Source organism: Schistocerca piceifrons, chromosome 8 (assembly GCF_021461385.2).
Source record: "Schistocerca piceifrons isolate TAMUIC-IGC-003096 chromosome 8, iqSchPice1.1, whole genome shotgun sequence".
Taxonomy (NCBI): domain Eukaryota; kingdom Metazoa; phylum Arthropoda; class Insecta; order Orthoptera; family Acrididae; genus Schistocerca; species Schistocerca piceifrons.
The window spans coordinates 287,138,057-287,152,392 of record NC_060145.1 but is presented as its reverse complement, the minus strand read 5'-3'; the positions used below and the strand labels follow the sequence as shown (position 1 = coordinate 287,152,392).

General features: G+C 37.3%; 1 protein-coding gene across 2 annotated transcripts in view; it reads right to left on the bottom strand.

The window, feature by feature from the left end:
• Positions 1-405: 405 nt before the first annotated feature.
• The window catches only part of LOC124711899 (afadin), a 1,103,288-nt gene continuing 1,089,357 nt past the window's right edge, over positions 406-14,336 (bottom strand). For both annotated transcript variants that reach the window (XM_047242145.1, XM_047242146.1), the window contains 5 exons: positions 12,105-12,401; positions 10,379-10,630; positions 6,444-6,764; positions 5,926-6,032; positions 406-1,822 (listed from right to left, as the gene is read on the bottom strand). In XM_047242145.1, the coding sequence (XP_047098101.1) occupies positions 1,579-1,822; positions 5,926-6,032; positions 6,444-6,764; positions 10,379-10,630; positions 12,105-12,401 (1,221 nt within the window). In that variant the 3' untranslated portion in view covers positions 406-1,578. The remainder of the gene's footprint in view (positions 1,823-5,925; positions 6,033-6,443; positions 6,765-10,378; positions 10,631-12,104; positions 12,402-14,336) is intronic.

Here is a 14,336-nt window from a genome sequence, read left to right as displayed (position 1 = left end):
AGAGAGAGAGAGAGAGAGAGTGTCATTCTTTAGAAATAAAACACAAACACATGTGCACGCAAAAGTTGACCTCTATCATAATATACAGATAAATTCCATCCTTTACCTTTTCCCAGGTTCTGTTTGCGTTTCCACTGAAGATTTGGATCATAAGGGCCTATTCAACTCACCACAATTATTGCTTCTTCTGTGCGAAGAGTGTTCTAATTGCTAATAGTTACGTTAATAGCTCATTACAATAATGCTTACAATATTAATAATGTGTGGTACAAGATAATATGAGGGATTAAAAAGGAATGGTGCACAAAAATTTTATCCACTCACTTTCAGAAAAAATAACCACTAACAGCTCACTTTCACACACAAAACTTTGTCTTGGATAAGGAGGTAATTAATTCTTGATTGTTTATGTAACTGAGAGTAACTTTATTTCAAATAATAAAAATTAAATTTCTATACACAAATATCTGTATGTTGTCTTTACATAGATACAAGGATTTTATGTACACAGTGGAGGGATTACATTAGCATTGTACATATGATATGATTTGCAGCTTTGGGCTGACCACAAAATAAAAGTTCTCTAGCTTTCACTGACCTCAAACAAAGCATCACATCTTGTCGAAAAAAACTATTTTCTTAGAAGCATTTTATATAACAGTTCTCTTTAATCACATATGTGCAATATATTCTTTACTCTTTTAGGAAAATTATGGAGTTGTACTGGCATATCAAAGTATTGCCATGGGAATAGTAGGGAAGGGACAAATCATATGATAAAAACAATAATATATCGCTGAGTAGAGCATTGGGCAACATTCTAAGGTGATATTTGAGTCACGAACTCATGTTAATGCAGTAGTACATCACTCATTTCACATATAGCAATAATGGTTTCAAACAGATAATAGACATGAGTAACAGAATAAAATTAATTAAAATTCTTTGTTATATATCAACAATATGGTCCCTACAAATGCCTCCAGCTTCTTGTTTTACATATAACTGTCTCTGTAACAACATGCTAGATAACAATTATTATCTTTAAAAACAATAAAGAATGATTTGAAAGAATTCACTGTTAACAAAGCATACACATCTGCTTTGCTTCTGGGATGTGGGGAAGAAGAAGAAGCAGCAGCCTTCTTAACCATAAAACGTAAAAGTGCAAAATCTTATAGATAAAACATTTTCAAGAAGTTGCACTATAGAAAAAAAAAACAGAGAAACAAAGATCCGTCTATATCATTTAACCTTTTAGGTCTTCTGTAAAAATACTTCAAATTTTATGGCAGGAAAATAATGAAGCATATTTATTACATAAAGAGTACATTTGAATAAAACTGTAACACTGAAATAAAATGCTTTAAGGCCTCATTATTTTCAACTATGTCACACATTTCAGTCTTAGAAATGTTACCACTGGGGGACTTGAACTTGTTTTAACACTAGAAATGCTATTCGCATTACACACAGAAATGCCTTTGAAAAATTTTAAAATGTACACAGGACTGGCTTTTCTGTGACTTAACACAGTTCACTCCAATATCATTTAGCACTCTTCCACCTTTCGTAGCATTACTGAGATGCACTAGGCGTGCCATTGTTATTGCTTGTAGGAGTGTTAGCGCCAGCTGCCAAATTGTCTATTTCTCTTTGCGCTCTAGATATTTTTACTTTATCACGTGGTGTTCCATCTTCACCAGTTTCCATCGCAAACATCTTCATCTTCTCCTTAAAGCTCAGCTTTTCTGGTACTTGGCCAATCCTTGTTGACATCTTTTGCTGTTGTTGAGCGGCCAATAATCGTGCCCTAGGATCCCTACAAAATAATAATACATGCAAAAGAATTATGAATGCATCTGCACAAATGTAGTATAATATTACACAATGATGCTCTGGATTACAGCCAAAATAAGCTAATGACCAAATCTAGAGGATTACGGATAACATGAACAATGTTTTCCTAAAACTCCTACAAATAATGATAATTATTGATCATAATATCTGTATAACACTCTTACTTTGTCAGATGTCTTCTACAAATATATTTACTTTTTTATATGAGGTTCGTTGAAATGAAACCTGGTCAGTGCATCTACCTTTGCCTTACACATGAGGTAAGTCCTGGACAGTCTAATTGTGTCATCACACTGGAAATGGTTGCAGAAGTGAATGATTTAGTCTTGGACAACCCACAGAATCATCATGGTCAAGACCCATCAGTGTTTGGACCTCTCAAACAACATCAATTTGCAATGGACGATGAAGTGTGTGACTGGGTCCAGGCCTGGATCCGACAGCAGCCTACTAACTTCTTCAAGGATGGAATTGACCACTAGTGTCGCAATGGGATAAATGTGCTAACAGTTTTGCTGACTATTTTTGAGTATGTGTACGGTGTATAACTACATTTTTGAGTTAATAAAATCATTACGATTACTTTACACTAGTAACCGTGTTTCATTTGAATGCCCCTTATATAATGTGAAGTGCCTGTTACAGACTAACTGGTACTTATATTTCACATCCAGTGGTCTTGTGCTCCGATTCTAAGCAGGGTCCACCAATTAAATGGTCATGGGAAAGCAACTGCAAACTACCTACTCTATGCTATTGCCTGGGATGAAAATATCGGTATCCCACTTAGCTCTTCTACAGTTATGTAAAAAGGAAATGTGGTTCTGCCTCAAGAAAACACAACTGTTCTTGTTTTAGTACTCAAACATGGTCTAAAGAAGGTTCTCCATCTTCAGTGGGTTCATCTATTCTTTTAGTAATACACATTGGTGTTCACATCGCTGTCTGACAGTTTCAGCACAGCTGTAATAATTACTGCCTTCCAGTATGTCATTTTTTGTAGATGTCATGTTTTCATGCTTCCACAGGGTGGTTGAGTGGATCTTCGTAAGAAACATACACTGTTTCGCTGTGTGTTAAAAAACTGAGTGTGGCAGCTCACATATTTCCTCACGCATTAAGGGGAACATATGCAACATCTGTATTAGTAAGCAACTATTCCACAACACAGAATCAGCAACAGGTTGTCTGTCTCACTGTTTCCAGGGATAATAAAAACTTGGTTTTCAATATTCTGCATAATTATTGACCAAATTTAAAATGCTGTCATAACCTAATTACTAATTTGCATAACCTTGTTAAAAGTTAACACAATAACACAACTGCTACAGTTAGAAATTGTGTGCTGGTCTTGAGGTAGCATAACTGATGGCGTACAAATACTCAGACTATTCACCCAGAATTTGAGAATGAAATTTTATACTTAATTTCAAATTTTAATGAAACTTTTAATCACTGGCGCCATGCACAAAATTAGAAAGGAAAAAAAGTTTATCGCTTACTATCCCTTCACTGTTGTTCATGTAGTAAACCTTTAGCATCAGACATGACATTTTAATTTATTAGAAACTCTATTTGTAGGAAAATTTACAGGCGGTATCTACAAATACCACTGAATGTATCTGCATGATTACAACATTGTATGACACACAGTTTCAGGAGATTTGTCGTAATAGACAGAGCAAATGCTTGAAAAACTTGCTTTTGCTTAAAATGGGGCCCAAATTACCCGAGTATATTATCAGGTGTTTCATAATGAGAGCACTTAGTTACTTCCAACAAACATAAAGCATGATTTCAAACCTTTTTTTGCTTACATGCTTAATGACAAATATTTAATACATTAACTCACATGTAATCAGACACCTGAAACCGTTTTATACACGGGTGCTTGATCCTTTACACAATTGGGGGTTTACTGGTATGGTATAATACAACAGATAGCAATGTAAAGATGATGTAAGATATCACAGTATGGACACTGGCCACAGGCAAGTAATTCTGACTGGTACAATGTGCAATCTGAACTGTACCATAATGACACCCAGTTCCCCCACCAAGCCTCTTGCAAGGGAAAATTGATGAAACAGATGAGTGGTGTTTCTGTATTCACCATTAACAAATTATTTTGTCAGTTGCAGCAAAAGGACAGTGCTACCCTTCTGTTAATATTGTGAAAATGTACTTCTTAAATGAAGTAGAAACCAAACTGGAAGTAATACATGGAGGAGAAGAGGATACCCAGAAAGGATGAAAGGAAAGGGAAAAAGACTAAGAGACAGGTGGCCGACAGGAGTGAAGGGCTGTGTGCAAAATGAAGAAGACTGGGTCAAGGTGGAGACAGAGAGATGGTAGGAAGATAGAAGAGAGGTATATGTTCCAAACAGATTCTGCCAGCAGCTGGAAAATGTAGATGATGATGATGATAGACATCCAATATTTCACTAGGGGTTTCACTGTAACGAACCAACTTTTCTGTGCCCTCTTCATAGAAAGATGTCGTCAATGAATACAGCTCCAGCTGAACACTGTTTTTTGAATCATTGTCACTGATGAAAGTGTGCTCCTACTAAATCACACTTTAAGTTCAAGAACGAGAGGTAGTTAGAGGGTGTGAGACTGGGACTGCTGGCAGGTGATTTAACTGCTCCCAACCTACTAAGTAAATAAGAGTGATACCAACAGAAAGGGAATGTGTGTGTTCATGAAGCAACAAACTGCCTTGACTGAGCATCCCACACCTTTTGCTTTGAACTGCACACCAAACTTTTCTCAATGTTCCACAGTATCATACCACATTCATAGTTTCATCTTTAGGAAGGAACTCAACAAGCAGAATGCCCTGTCTGTCCCAGAACACAGTGAATGTTGTTTGTTGTTGTTGTTGTGCTGACAATGTTACTTTGGATTTTTGTTTTTTGGGGGATTGTGAGTGCCTCCATTCCATCAACTATTGTTTTGATTCTGTAGTGACATGACAAGCCCAAGTTTCGCCACTGGCAACAATTCTGATTAGAAATTATCTCCCTAGCCACTGTATCAGATACAAAATGTCAAAGCACTGCCAAGTCACTTTGTTTCATGGAGATCCGTAAGCATTTTCGGAACCCAGCGAAAACACAATTTGCACAAAAATTAAGCAATTTTTAACAATTTAATGCAAAACAGTTTTTGAAATTTGTGAAAACTCATCACAAAGAATCCTTATTGTGAACCACCTGTTTTCATAAATTTCATCATTCATTTTCTGAACCAAAGCATCATTGACAACAGAAGGCTACCCATTCTGTGCTACATCATGAACACTGTTTCACCCACTTTCACACTATTCCATGAGTTGTAACATTTTTCATCATAAATGTCCACTAAGTTTATGGTGAATTAGACCTAGTTTCATATTCTGTGTGTTCAAAACTCTTCACAGTTGGCGGGCTCAGAGATTTCAAACATTTTGAATGACCACAAAGAAATGTAAACACAACACAATCTGGCTGTAATTGTATCACTTGAAAGACAATGAACCAGACAGACGATTGCAATACTATGACACTTAATGCTGTGATGGCAGTGGATTGAAATGGTACTGACTGTCTGTACATGCCTCATATTTATAGAATGATACAAACTTACCTCACAATAATTCTGTGACCAAAATAGCATTAGTAAGTCAACAACAAATACTTAATCTAATCCATTTACATCTGCTGCCCCCCTCTCTTCACACAAATTCTCCCACCAACCTGCATTCCCTGTTATCACCTTGTTTTTAATTTTGTCTACAATCTCACTGTATTTTCATGTCAATTTTAATTCCCTTTCACCTTTCACTATTGGCCCTTGCCCACACTTAATTTGTTCCACACTTTTTGTAACTTTTAAGGCAGTCTGGTCATGGTGGCCAGAGTGGTCACATGTTTGAGTGTTGTGCTTGTGTGTTTTCTCCACTTAAGAAAGCCTTTTAGCTGGAAGATTAGACGTATACCAGTCTTTTCACTGTGCCTGTCTGCAGCTTAACTACACTGTTATCGTTTTTAGAATGGCGAATTAATTAAATGTGTTTCTTACTTGTAAACTTCCTGAGCACCTATAACACCTGGCGTGTTGCTTGGGAAAGAGCCTCCTTCTGGACTCTTTGGTGATGCCAACAATGTTTCTGCCTCATTTATGAAATGCTGCAACATAAAACGTATTACATTATATATAACTGTTCTAATGTTTCTCAGGTTTTACAATGTTATATTTAATGTACTCAAAGATGCAGGCAAGCTGCATTTTTATTGTTTACAAAACAGAATGCTGCCTTATCAGCTAAAAATTATACTTGTGAGATTAAGCTTAGACTACTACTTTGTGAAACTGATGACAGAATATATGGAAATTATGGAATATGAATGTATGTTTCTCCTATATGTTATGTGCAGCCTCTATTAGTGTGCAGTGTTCCAGATGTGAGATACGCAATTAAGCAGGTTTCTATTAAGAAGGACAAACACTTTACTATCAAGTACAATAAAAACTACCACAAATTAAACTTACTTCATTGATTTAACATTCTGTTGCAACTAATCATTCAATAAACTTACATTGGGATCTTCACGAATTTGGTCAAGAGGCGGTGGTTGGCTCGGTGGGGCAGGTGGAGAGGATGTGGGCGGCGGATCGTGGAACGATACTCTCTTGACAGTTGTTGTGGTCGTCGTGGCTACAGGAGAAGAAACAGGTGTGGAAACGTGGCCATGTGCCTGTCCTCCAGCTGTGGCCCGTAGCACACTCTGCTGCTGCGACATGACAGCAAAGGAAGAGCCCCTCTCAGGTGGCTGTGGCGGAGGAGGTGAGGCAAGCAGGGAATCTAGGCGCTGTGCTGCACCACCACTGCTACCTGTGCTGTTCTCCGTGACAGCACCCTGCAAGCAAAGTATATATATCACTATGAGTGTTTTCTGTTTTTGTTAGTGTACCAAATAACTAATTCCAAGAGCGACCCTGTAGTGACTACATGCAACCTAAACAACATATGAGCCTTGCCTGAAGTACAGCTTCAGCGTACTGTCCTAAAAGAGCAATATATGAGGATGGAACTTCTGCTAATGAGGGGAAAAAAGAAAAAAAAGAAAGAAAGAAAAAGAAGAAGTAACGCACCTGACACAGGAGGATACAAGAGAGTGGGGTGGGGTGTTGGTGGAGGAGGGGGAGGGGGGAGGAGGAGGGGGAGGAGGAGCAGGGGGAGGAGGAAGAGGAGGAGGAGCAGGGGGAGGAGGAGGAGGGGGAGGAGGAGGAGAAAAAGAGTACTACTTAGAGAAACTCATCCAGTACTGCAACGTTGAGATCCTACATGTTTGAAGTAATTAAGTGTGACTGAAACGTTAAAACTGAATGTAGCTAACAGCTATTCAACTTGGAACATCACTCGGACGGAGGAAATTGTAGAACCAGTTAGTAATGTGAAAAATCAGGTAGTAATGTCAAAGACAGTGACTGTGATAAAAATAATAATAAAATAAAAATAAATAAATCTGTTTGGAGTCATGCATAAATCAACAAGAGCACAGAGAAATAAGGGCTACAAGCTGGAAATCATAGATAATATTTGAGTGTGCAAAACTAATGTGATGCTGAAACTGTTAAAAAGGATGTTTTTTGATATATTATAATGTAAGTCTTTGCTGTTTGCTGTAGCCTGGTATCATTTATTCTGTGCGAACATACTCTTAGCTTTCAACTCAATAAATCTGCATTGAAAAATGAAAATCAATTACAAAATGTGGATAATTTGATCAATGTGGCCCATGATGCTGGACTACTGCAGTGCAGATACACCAAAAATCATACAGAAGCCATCACAAAAATATATTTTTTAATGAAAAAAAAATCAAGGAATAATAAAAAATGTCTTAAATTATTTTGAAACTGTGAAACTTCAAATATGGATATAGCATAGCATAATAGCTCTATTATAGGTAGTGGACAATCTTATGCAGCTGGAAGTTTGATGGTACATGCACTAAATACTGTTGTGTATTTGCAGTTCCAGCCATTAAGAAGGCTATTTTTACATGAAGTTATCAGCTTTCACTGTCATGAGAAACAGACTGGGAACATACCAAATGCACCATGGTCAGACATCACTGTGCTGCATGCCAAGTAGCAGTTTTCTCCACGTCAGTTATGACCAGAGTCATTTCTCAATACATTATTTCATTGCAGACTTAACAAATATTTAGAATTCTGTGTTTATTTGGTGCCGATGAGGTCACACTAGACAGAGAACATGTATTTCCCAAACTGAAGTGTAGAACAAACTATACCAATATGATTTACACTTCAACAAAATATATTCATTCATTATGTTCTGTACACATTCAGGGATTGAAACAAGTCAAAGCATACATTTACAACAGAAAAGCAAATCAGAGGAGCTGAATCTGCATATCGCACTAACAGTAAATAATCCCTATGCTGCTTTAGGCTATTCCATCTTATGCCCACTGTATTTAATCGAATGAATTAGAAAGAAAGCTGCTACTCCTCAGCTCTGCTAACTACAAATGCAATAAATATACTACAACACAGTAGAATGGAGTAGTACGTACACTTGTCAAGAGTGAAATTTGGATGTGCCACATCATTTTCAGTGTATCTGTATTCCAGTAGTCAAATATCATGACCCACAATGATCACAGTACCCTGATCTTTACCATAGGCTGTCCAATTCAACGTGTTTCAATTATTTTGTTGGAACCTAACATTTGCACTTGTGATGAACTGAGGAAGAACACACAGCAACACAGCAAACTTCCATTTAGGGAAATGCATCTGTTAACATATACTGTTTCAAGCAAAGGTTTCACTTTTTGCCAAGTAGCACCTCATTCATGACTACTGTGAATCTGCTGGTCACAATGACGAAGAGTGGCAGCACAGCTCACTGCCTTGAACTTGTTAAAATGCTAGGAATCTTAACTTGTGAATGTAATTTTCAGAGGGTTATGTGTGTAAAAATAAGTATTGACTACTATGTTACAAATCGTTTAGTATATAATTAAGAAACTAGAAACAGCTGTAATTTGCATCTGGACAGAAAAATAAAGTTAAAACTCAAAACAGTTTATTGTACATTGGCATCAAATTATATTATAAAGTACCACAACATGTACAAGACACAAATACTATATGCTCTTTAAAAACAAAACTAAAAAATTATTTTCAAAATGAATGTTTTTATATTGCAATGGAATACTTGAATTAAAACATACTACTTATTTTAAAATGGTCTGTAATATACTATACGTAGAAATAATACTTATCAATATAATGGAAGGAAACATTCCACGTGGGAAAAATTAATAAAAATTATAAAATAAATTAATAAAAATAAAGAAATAATACTTATTTAAGACTAAAATACAAATTCAATTAGATTAAAAGAAAAGTCACTGGAAATTATTGTGCAAGAAATTAATTTTAAACTGTTAATTTTTTCCATGTTTTGAATGACGAAATCCATACAATGTAAAATGTTTCAAGGATTAATAAAGAAATCGGTCAACCATCTGTTGCACAGCACTGCCTCAAAATCTGGAAGACGTGGATCATCAACCAGTGTTGAGCAAAAACACAGCAAAGTGGGTTAGGAGCCGTAAAATTTCACACTGATGTGACAGTATGCAAACATCTATCTGTGTACTATCTGATAACTGAATGAAGGATCACTTTAAGCTACAGTAGCACTTGCTTTCTGCCCTTTACTGTTTCATGCTTGCAGGGCTGACTGACTTAACAATCTCTGTAAAAATTAAAATTTCTCCAATTTTACTGTAACAATCACTTCATAAAGTAATGTGTCATACAGTGACACATCTCTCTTGTTTAAAATTCTTGTTTAAAATAAGAAATGTGAGTGCTATACCTTGGATCTGTCAGTTTGCTCTGAAGATGGCTGAAAGGTATGCAGCCCACGTATCAGTTGAAGAAATCTAATGGATCAACAAATACAATATTGTTTGACTTTCTTGCCACTAATCTTGACACCTTTTCAATCTCATCTATTCAGCAGTCTCCAGGCAGCCTGGATCTTCAGAAACCCAATCCAACATCTCACTGTTCCAAAATTACATCGGAATGATTTGAGGAACATTCTATACATATAAGGGTGCACGTTGGCTACCTATATCAACTGGACTCAGTGCTTTTGAGAACATATGATTTGCCATCAAGCAAGGTGTGCATGAATTGCCTCCATTATATCCAATCTCTATGAATTGAGGGTGATGGATGATTGGATCAGGATGGTTCCCCAATGCTCTGATGTCTCATGGAGTCCATTCCACAATGCTCCATCATCTGGGAGGGAGGAAGTCCTGCATGCGACTCGGGGCATTGTTCAGCTGCTAACAAGTTTATACATATCAAGAATACTAAATAAATAGCACTTCCTTGTAATCAAGCAGAAGAGAGGGAATAAACACCAACTGCAGAGTATTTAAACATTTATATTTGCTCATTTTAAAGTTTCACCTACCATAGGAGATGATGCCCCCGGCCCAGCATTTGCTGGTGGTGGCGGCGGGTATCCATTGTAGTGGCGATAGCGACCACCTGGTGGAGAAGCTGGACCATTGCTTGTGAGGCTTTCTAGCCGCAATGGGCCTGGTTTGGGAGCCATGGTGGGCTGCCGTAAAGGTGGAGACACCTGCTGGTGCTGCTGCAGCTGTTGCTGCTGCTGCTGTATCTGGTGCTGCTGCTGCATGTGTTTCTGTCTCAGTTCTTCTTCCTGAACAATGTGTAATAATATATTTAATGGGTGGGGTGATGTCAGCATCTGATGATTTATATATACGCATTCATGTCTTTTGTGCTGGCTATCAACAATGCAGTTTTGTTTTGTAAACTACATGAGCCCATGAGGCTAAAAAAATCACAAAGCACAACAACCTCTACAATGCAATGCAAAGGTATTTTTCAATTAATCCATCATGGAGAATACATTGGTTATGATACCTGGAGAGGATGACAGATAACAGCATGCCAAATTGAAAAACTGAAGGAAAATTGTATCCATCCATTGAGGGAAAGGGGAGGGCTGTTGCCCTGCCTCCTACCTGGGAGGGGAGGGGGGGAGTGATGTTTGCAAAGAAAACTTATATTCTGCCCCATGCACAGACATACGTATCAATTCAATTCATTATCAATCTGAAGAAAGACAGAACTTTTAATGGATTCCGACTGAAAGCCATTGTATCCAAATCCATTTGTCCTGAAACAGTACAACAATTTTGCTGTTTGCCACAATTCTCCTTGCAACTGAAAATGCCAAATGGCTATTGGTTTTAAAGCTGTACCTTCAATTTGTGTTGTTTCGTTTTCCCACATATCACCGGTCAACGTAAAGAACTGGAAAAATTCATACTACAAAATGTATTCAAACGTATCTGAATGTGACCTTCCTGGCAGCAAAATAGTATGTACAAATCCTATAAAAGTTATATGCTCTTAGTCAAGCATGCTGCAGGCAGTAAGCACTTATTATGGAGTGGTAGCAATAGTATGTTTGGAGATTATTTAACACAGTTTATCGATGTTTATGAGTTTTATTTTGTAAGAACTTGTGTAATGTATCCTGGTCCCTTCCCTCTTCTATGAAACTAGTATGAATTGTCACGAATTCCCAACTGAGATCTAGGGTGCACATTTGATTCCACTGTATGCAAGGGATGACCAAGTTAATTGGATGTTCAAGTAATATGTTGGCTGATGCTGCCAAGATGGAAAAAAAAAAAAAAAAAAACAGAGCTGTATGGAGGCAGAACGTTGCAGAGGTCAAGGTCCTTAAGTGCAGAAGAAGAAGAAAAGAGAAGAGACAGCACTGTCTTTTATATAAATGGATATATACACACACACACAGATATTCATAGATGGGTTTACAATGTGTAAACATGAGGAATGGTTACAAAAATATATGGGGGAGCAAAAAGCACTAATTTTGGCAGAAGAAGACTGTATGAGGCTTTATAATTTCCACAGATGTGCCGAGTGGCAAAACTTTTTACTGCATTAGGACAGATCAGTAATTACCAAAATCTTGAGCTTGCAAAATAAGGTTCTTCCATATAAGAATAGAGATTACTTTTTTCCCTTTAAATGCATTTTGCTATCAAGATAAATTCACTGAGCGATTTACTCAAACATTTAAGAGATGCTCATGCCCAGATCCCTCCAACAATGTATAAACTATGAAATACACTTACCCTGCGATGTGTTGCTTCCCTCACACGCTCCTCCTGTTCAAGTTCCGCCTGCCTGCGACGTGCAGCAGCTGCTTCTTGCTCACGTCTTGCTCGTTCTCTTGCAACACTATCATCTGCAGCTTGTTGTTGTTGCTGCAGCTGTTGTTGTTGTTGTTGTTGTTGTTGCTGCTGCTGAACAGGGGGACGTGGTGGCAATGAGTTTTGTGAAGGTTGCGTTGTTGGCTGTGGTGGCTTAGGACTCGCATCAGATTGCAGTGTCGCCATGCGCAGAAGGCCTTGCACACGCTCGATGCTCTCCTGCAAGTACAATAATTTGTGCAACGAAAAACTTGAATCACCAGAAGACTAATGTCTACAATGTGAGTTCTGCAGACCTCAGCATTATTATTAGACTAATTATTTCAATAATCATCTATCATTAATATTAAATTCCAGTTATTCTGGTGAAATAAAATAGGGGGGAGGGGGGAAGGATTAATTTGAATCCTGTAGAGCTTCATAAGTTATCAAAGAGAGCAAATCATTGATACCTAATTATCTTTTAATTTTGTTTTCTTTTGAACCATCAGTCTTCTGACTAATTTGATGTGGTACATCATGAATTCCTCTCTTGAGCCAACATCTTTATCTCACAATGGCACTTACACCCAATGTTGTAAATTATCAGTTTGATGTATTTCGACCTCTGTCTTCCCCTACAGTTTTTCCCCTCTACAGCTCACTCAAGTATCAAGGAAGTTACTTTTTCTGTATTCTTCTATAGCACTATATCTGAAATGCTTTGAATTTCTTCTTTTTCAGTCTTCCCACAGTCCATAATTCACTTCCATACAATGTTGTACTCTGAATTGATTACCTTCACCTTTCTTTGGCTTTCAGTTTCTTCAAGTGACATTTTATACCCATTACACTGCTCATTTCATTCAACAGGCCCCATAATTCTTCCTATCTTTCACTGAAATTTTAATTGCAATCCTAAACCTATCTTTAATTTTGGTCATTGCTGCTTTAACGTGTAGACTGAACAGTAGGGGCAAAAGACTGCATCCTGTCTTACATACTTTTCAATCCAAGCACTTCATTCTTGGATTTCCTTTTTTATTGTTCCCTCCTGGGTCATGTACATACTATATACTGCCTGTCCTCTAAATGCTTACTCCTATTTTTCTAAAAATTTAGAGCATCTTGCACCATTTTACCATGTCAATCTTTCCATGACAGTAATTCCTATGGAGGTGTCTTGATTTTTCTTCAATCCACCATCAATTATCAACTGCAATGTCAGAACTACTACTCTGGTGCCCTTACCCTTCCTAAAGCCAAAGTGATCATCATCTAGAACTTTCTAAATTTCCTTTACATTCTTCTGTATGTTATTTTTGTCAGCAACTCGGATGCATGACCTGTTTAACTGACTTTGCAATAGTTTTGCACTTAGCTGCCTTTGCTATCTTTGAAGTTGTGTGGATTATATTTTTCCTGAAGTTCAATTACGTGTATCCGGTCTCATAGATTATAAACACCAACTGCAATAGCCATTTGGTTGCCACTTCCCCAATGAATTTAGAAACTCTGAAGGGGTGTTACCCATCCCTTCCATTTTATTTGATCGAGGGCCTTCCATAGCTCTGCTGAACTTTAACTTTAATGCTGGATCCTATGTGTCTTCCATATCGACTCGCATCTCTTCTCCTACCATCAAACAGTTTTTCCACATTTCAGAGGTCTTCATTGTACTCTTTCCATCTATCTGATCTCTCCTAAGCATTTAACAATGAAATTCCCACACAACACAATGTTGATGCCCTTGTTTTTGATTACATGAAAGGATGTTTTCACTTTTTTATATGTTGAATGAGTCCTTTAAATGACTGTTTATTTTTCTGTTTCTTCATATTCTACCTGCAGAAAATTTTACTCTGGCTTCCCCACACTTTTTCCCATGTATTTCATTCCTAAGTGGTGTCTATTGCTGTATTCTTGTCTTTCCCTGGACATTGTTGTATTTCCTTCTTTTGTTCATCAGTTAAAGAACTACTTCTGTTATTCAAGTTTTCTTTGCAGTTACATTCCTTGTAGTTATGTTTGTCTGTCTAATTTCTATTGGGGCCCTTTTTAGATCTGGTCCTGGGTACACTTAGCAATCCAATACCTAATTTCAGAAGCTCTGTCTAGCTATGATATAATCAGTGGTGACTTCTGAGTGTACATTATGGGTGTTCACAAATTTTT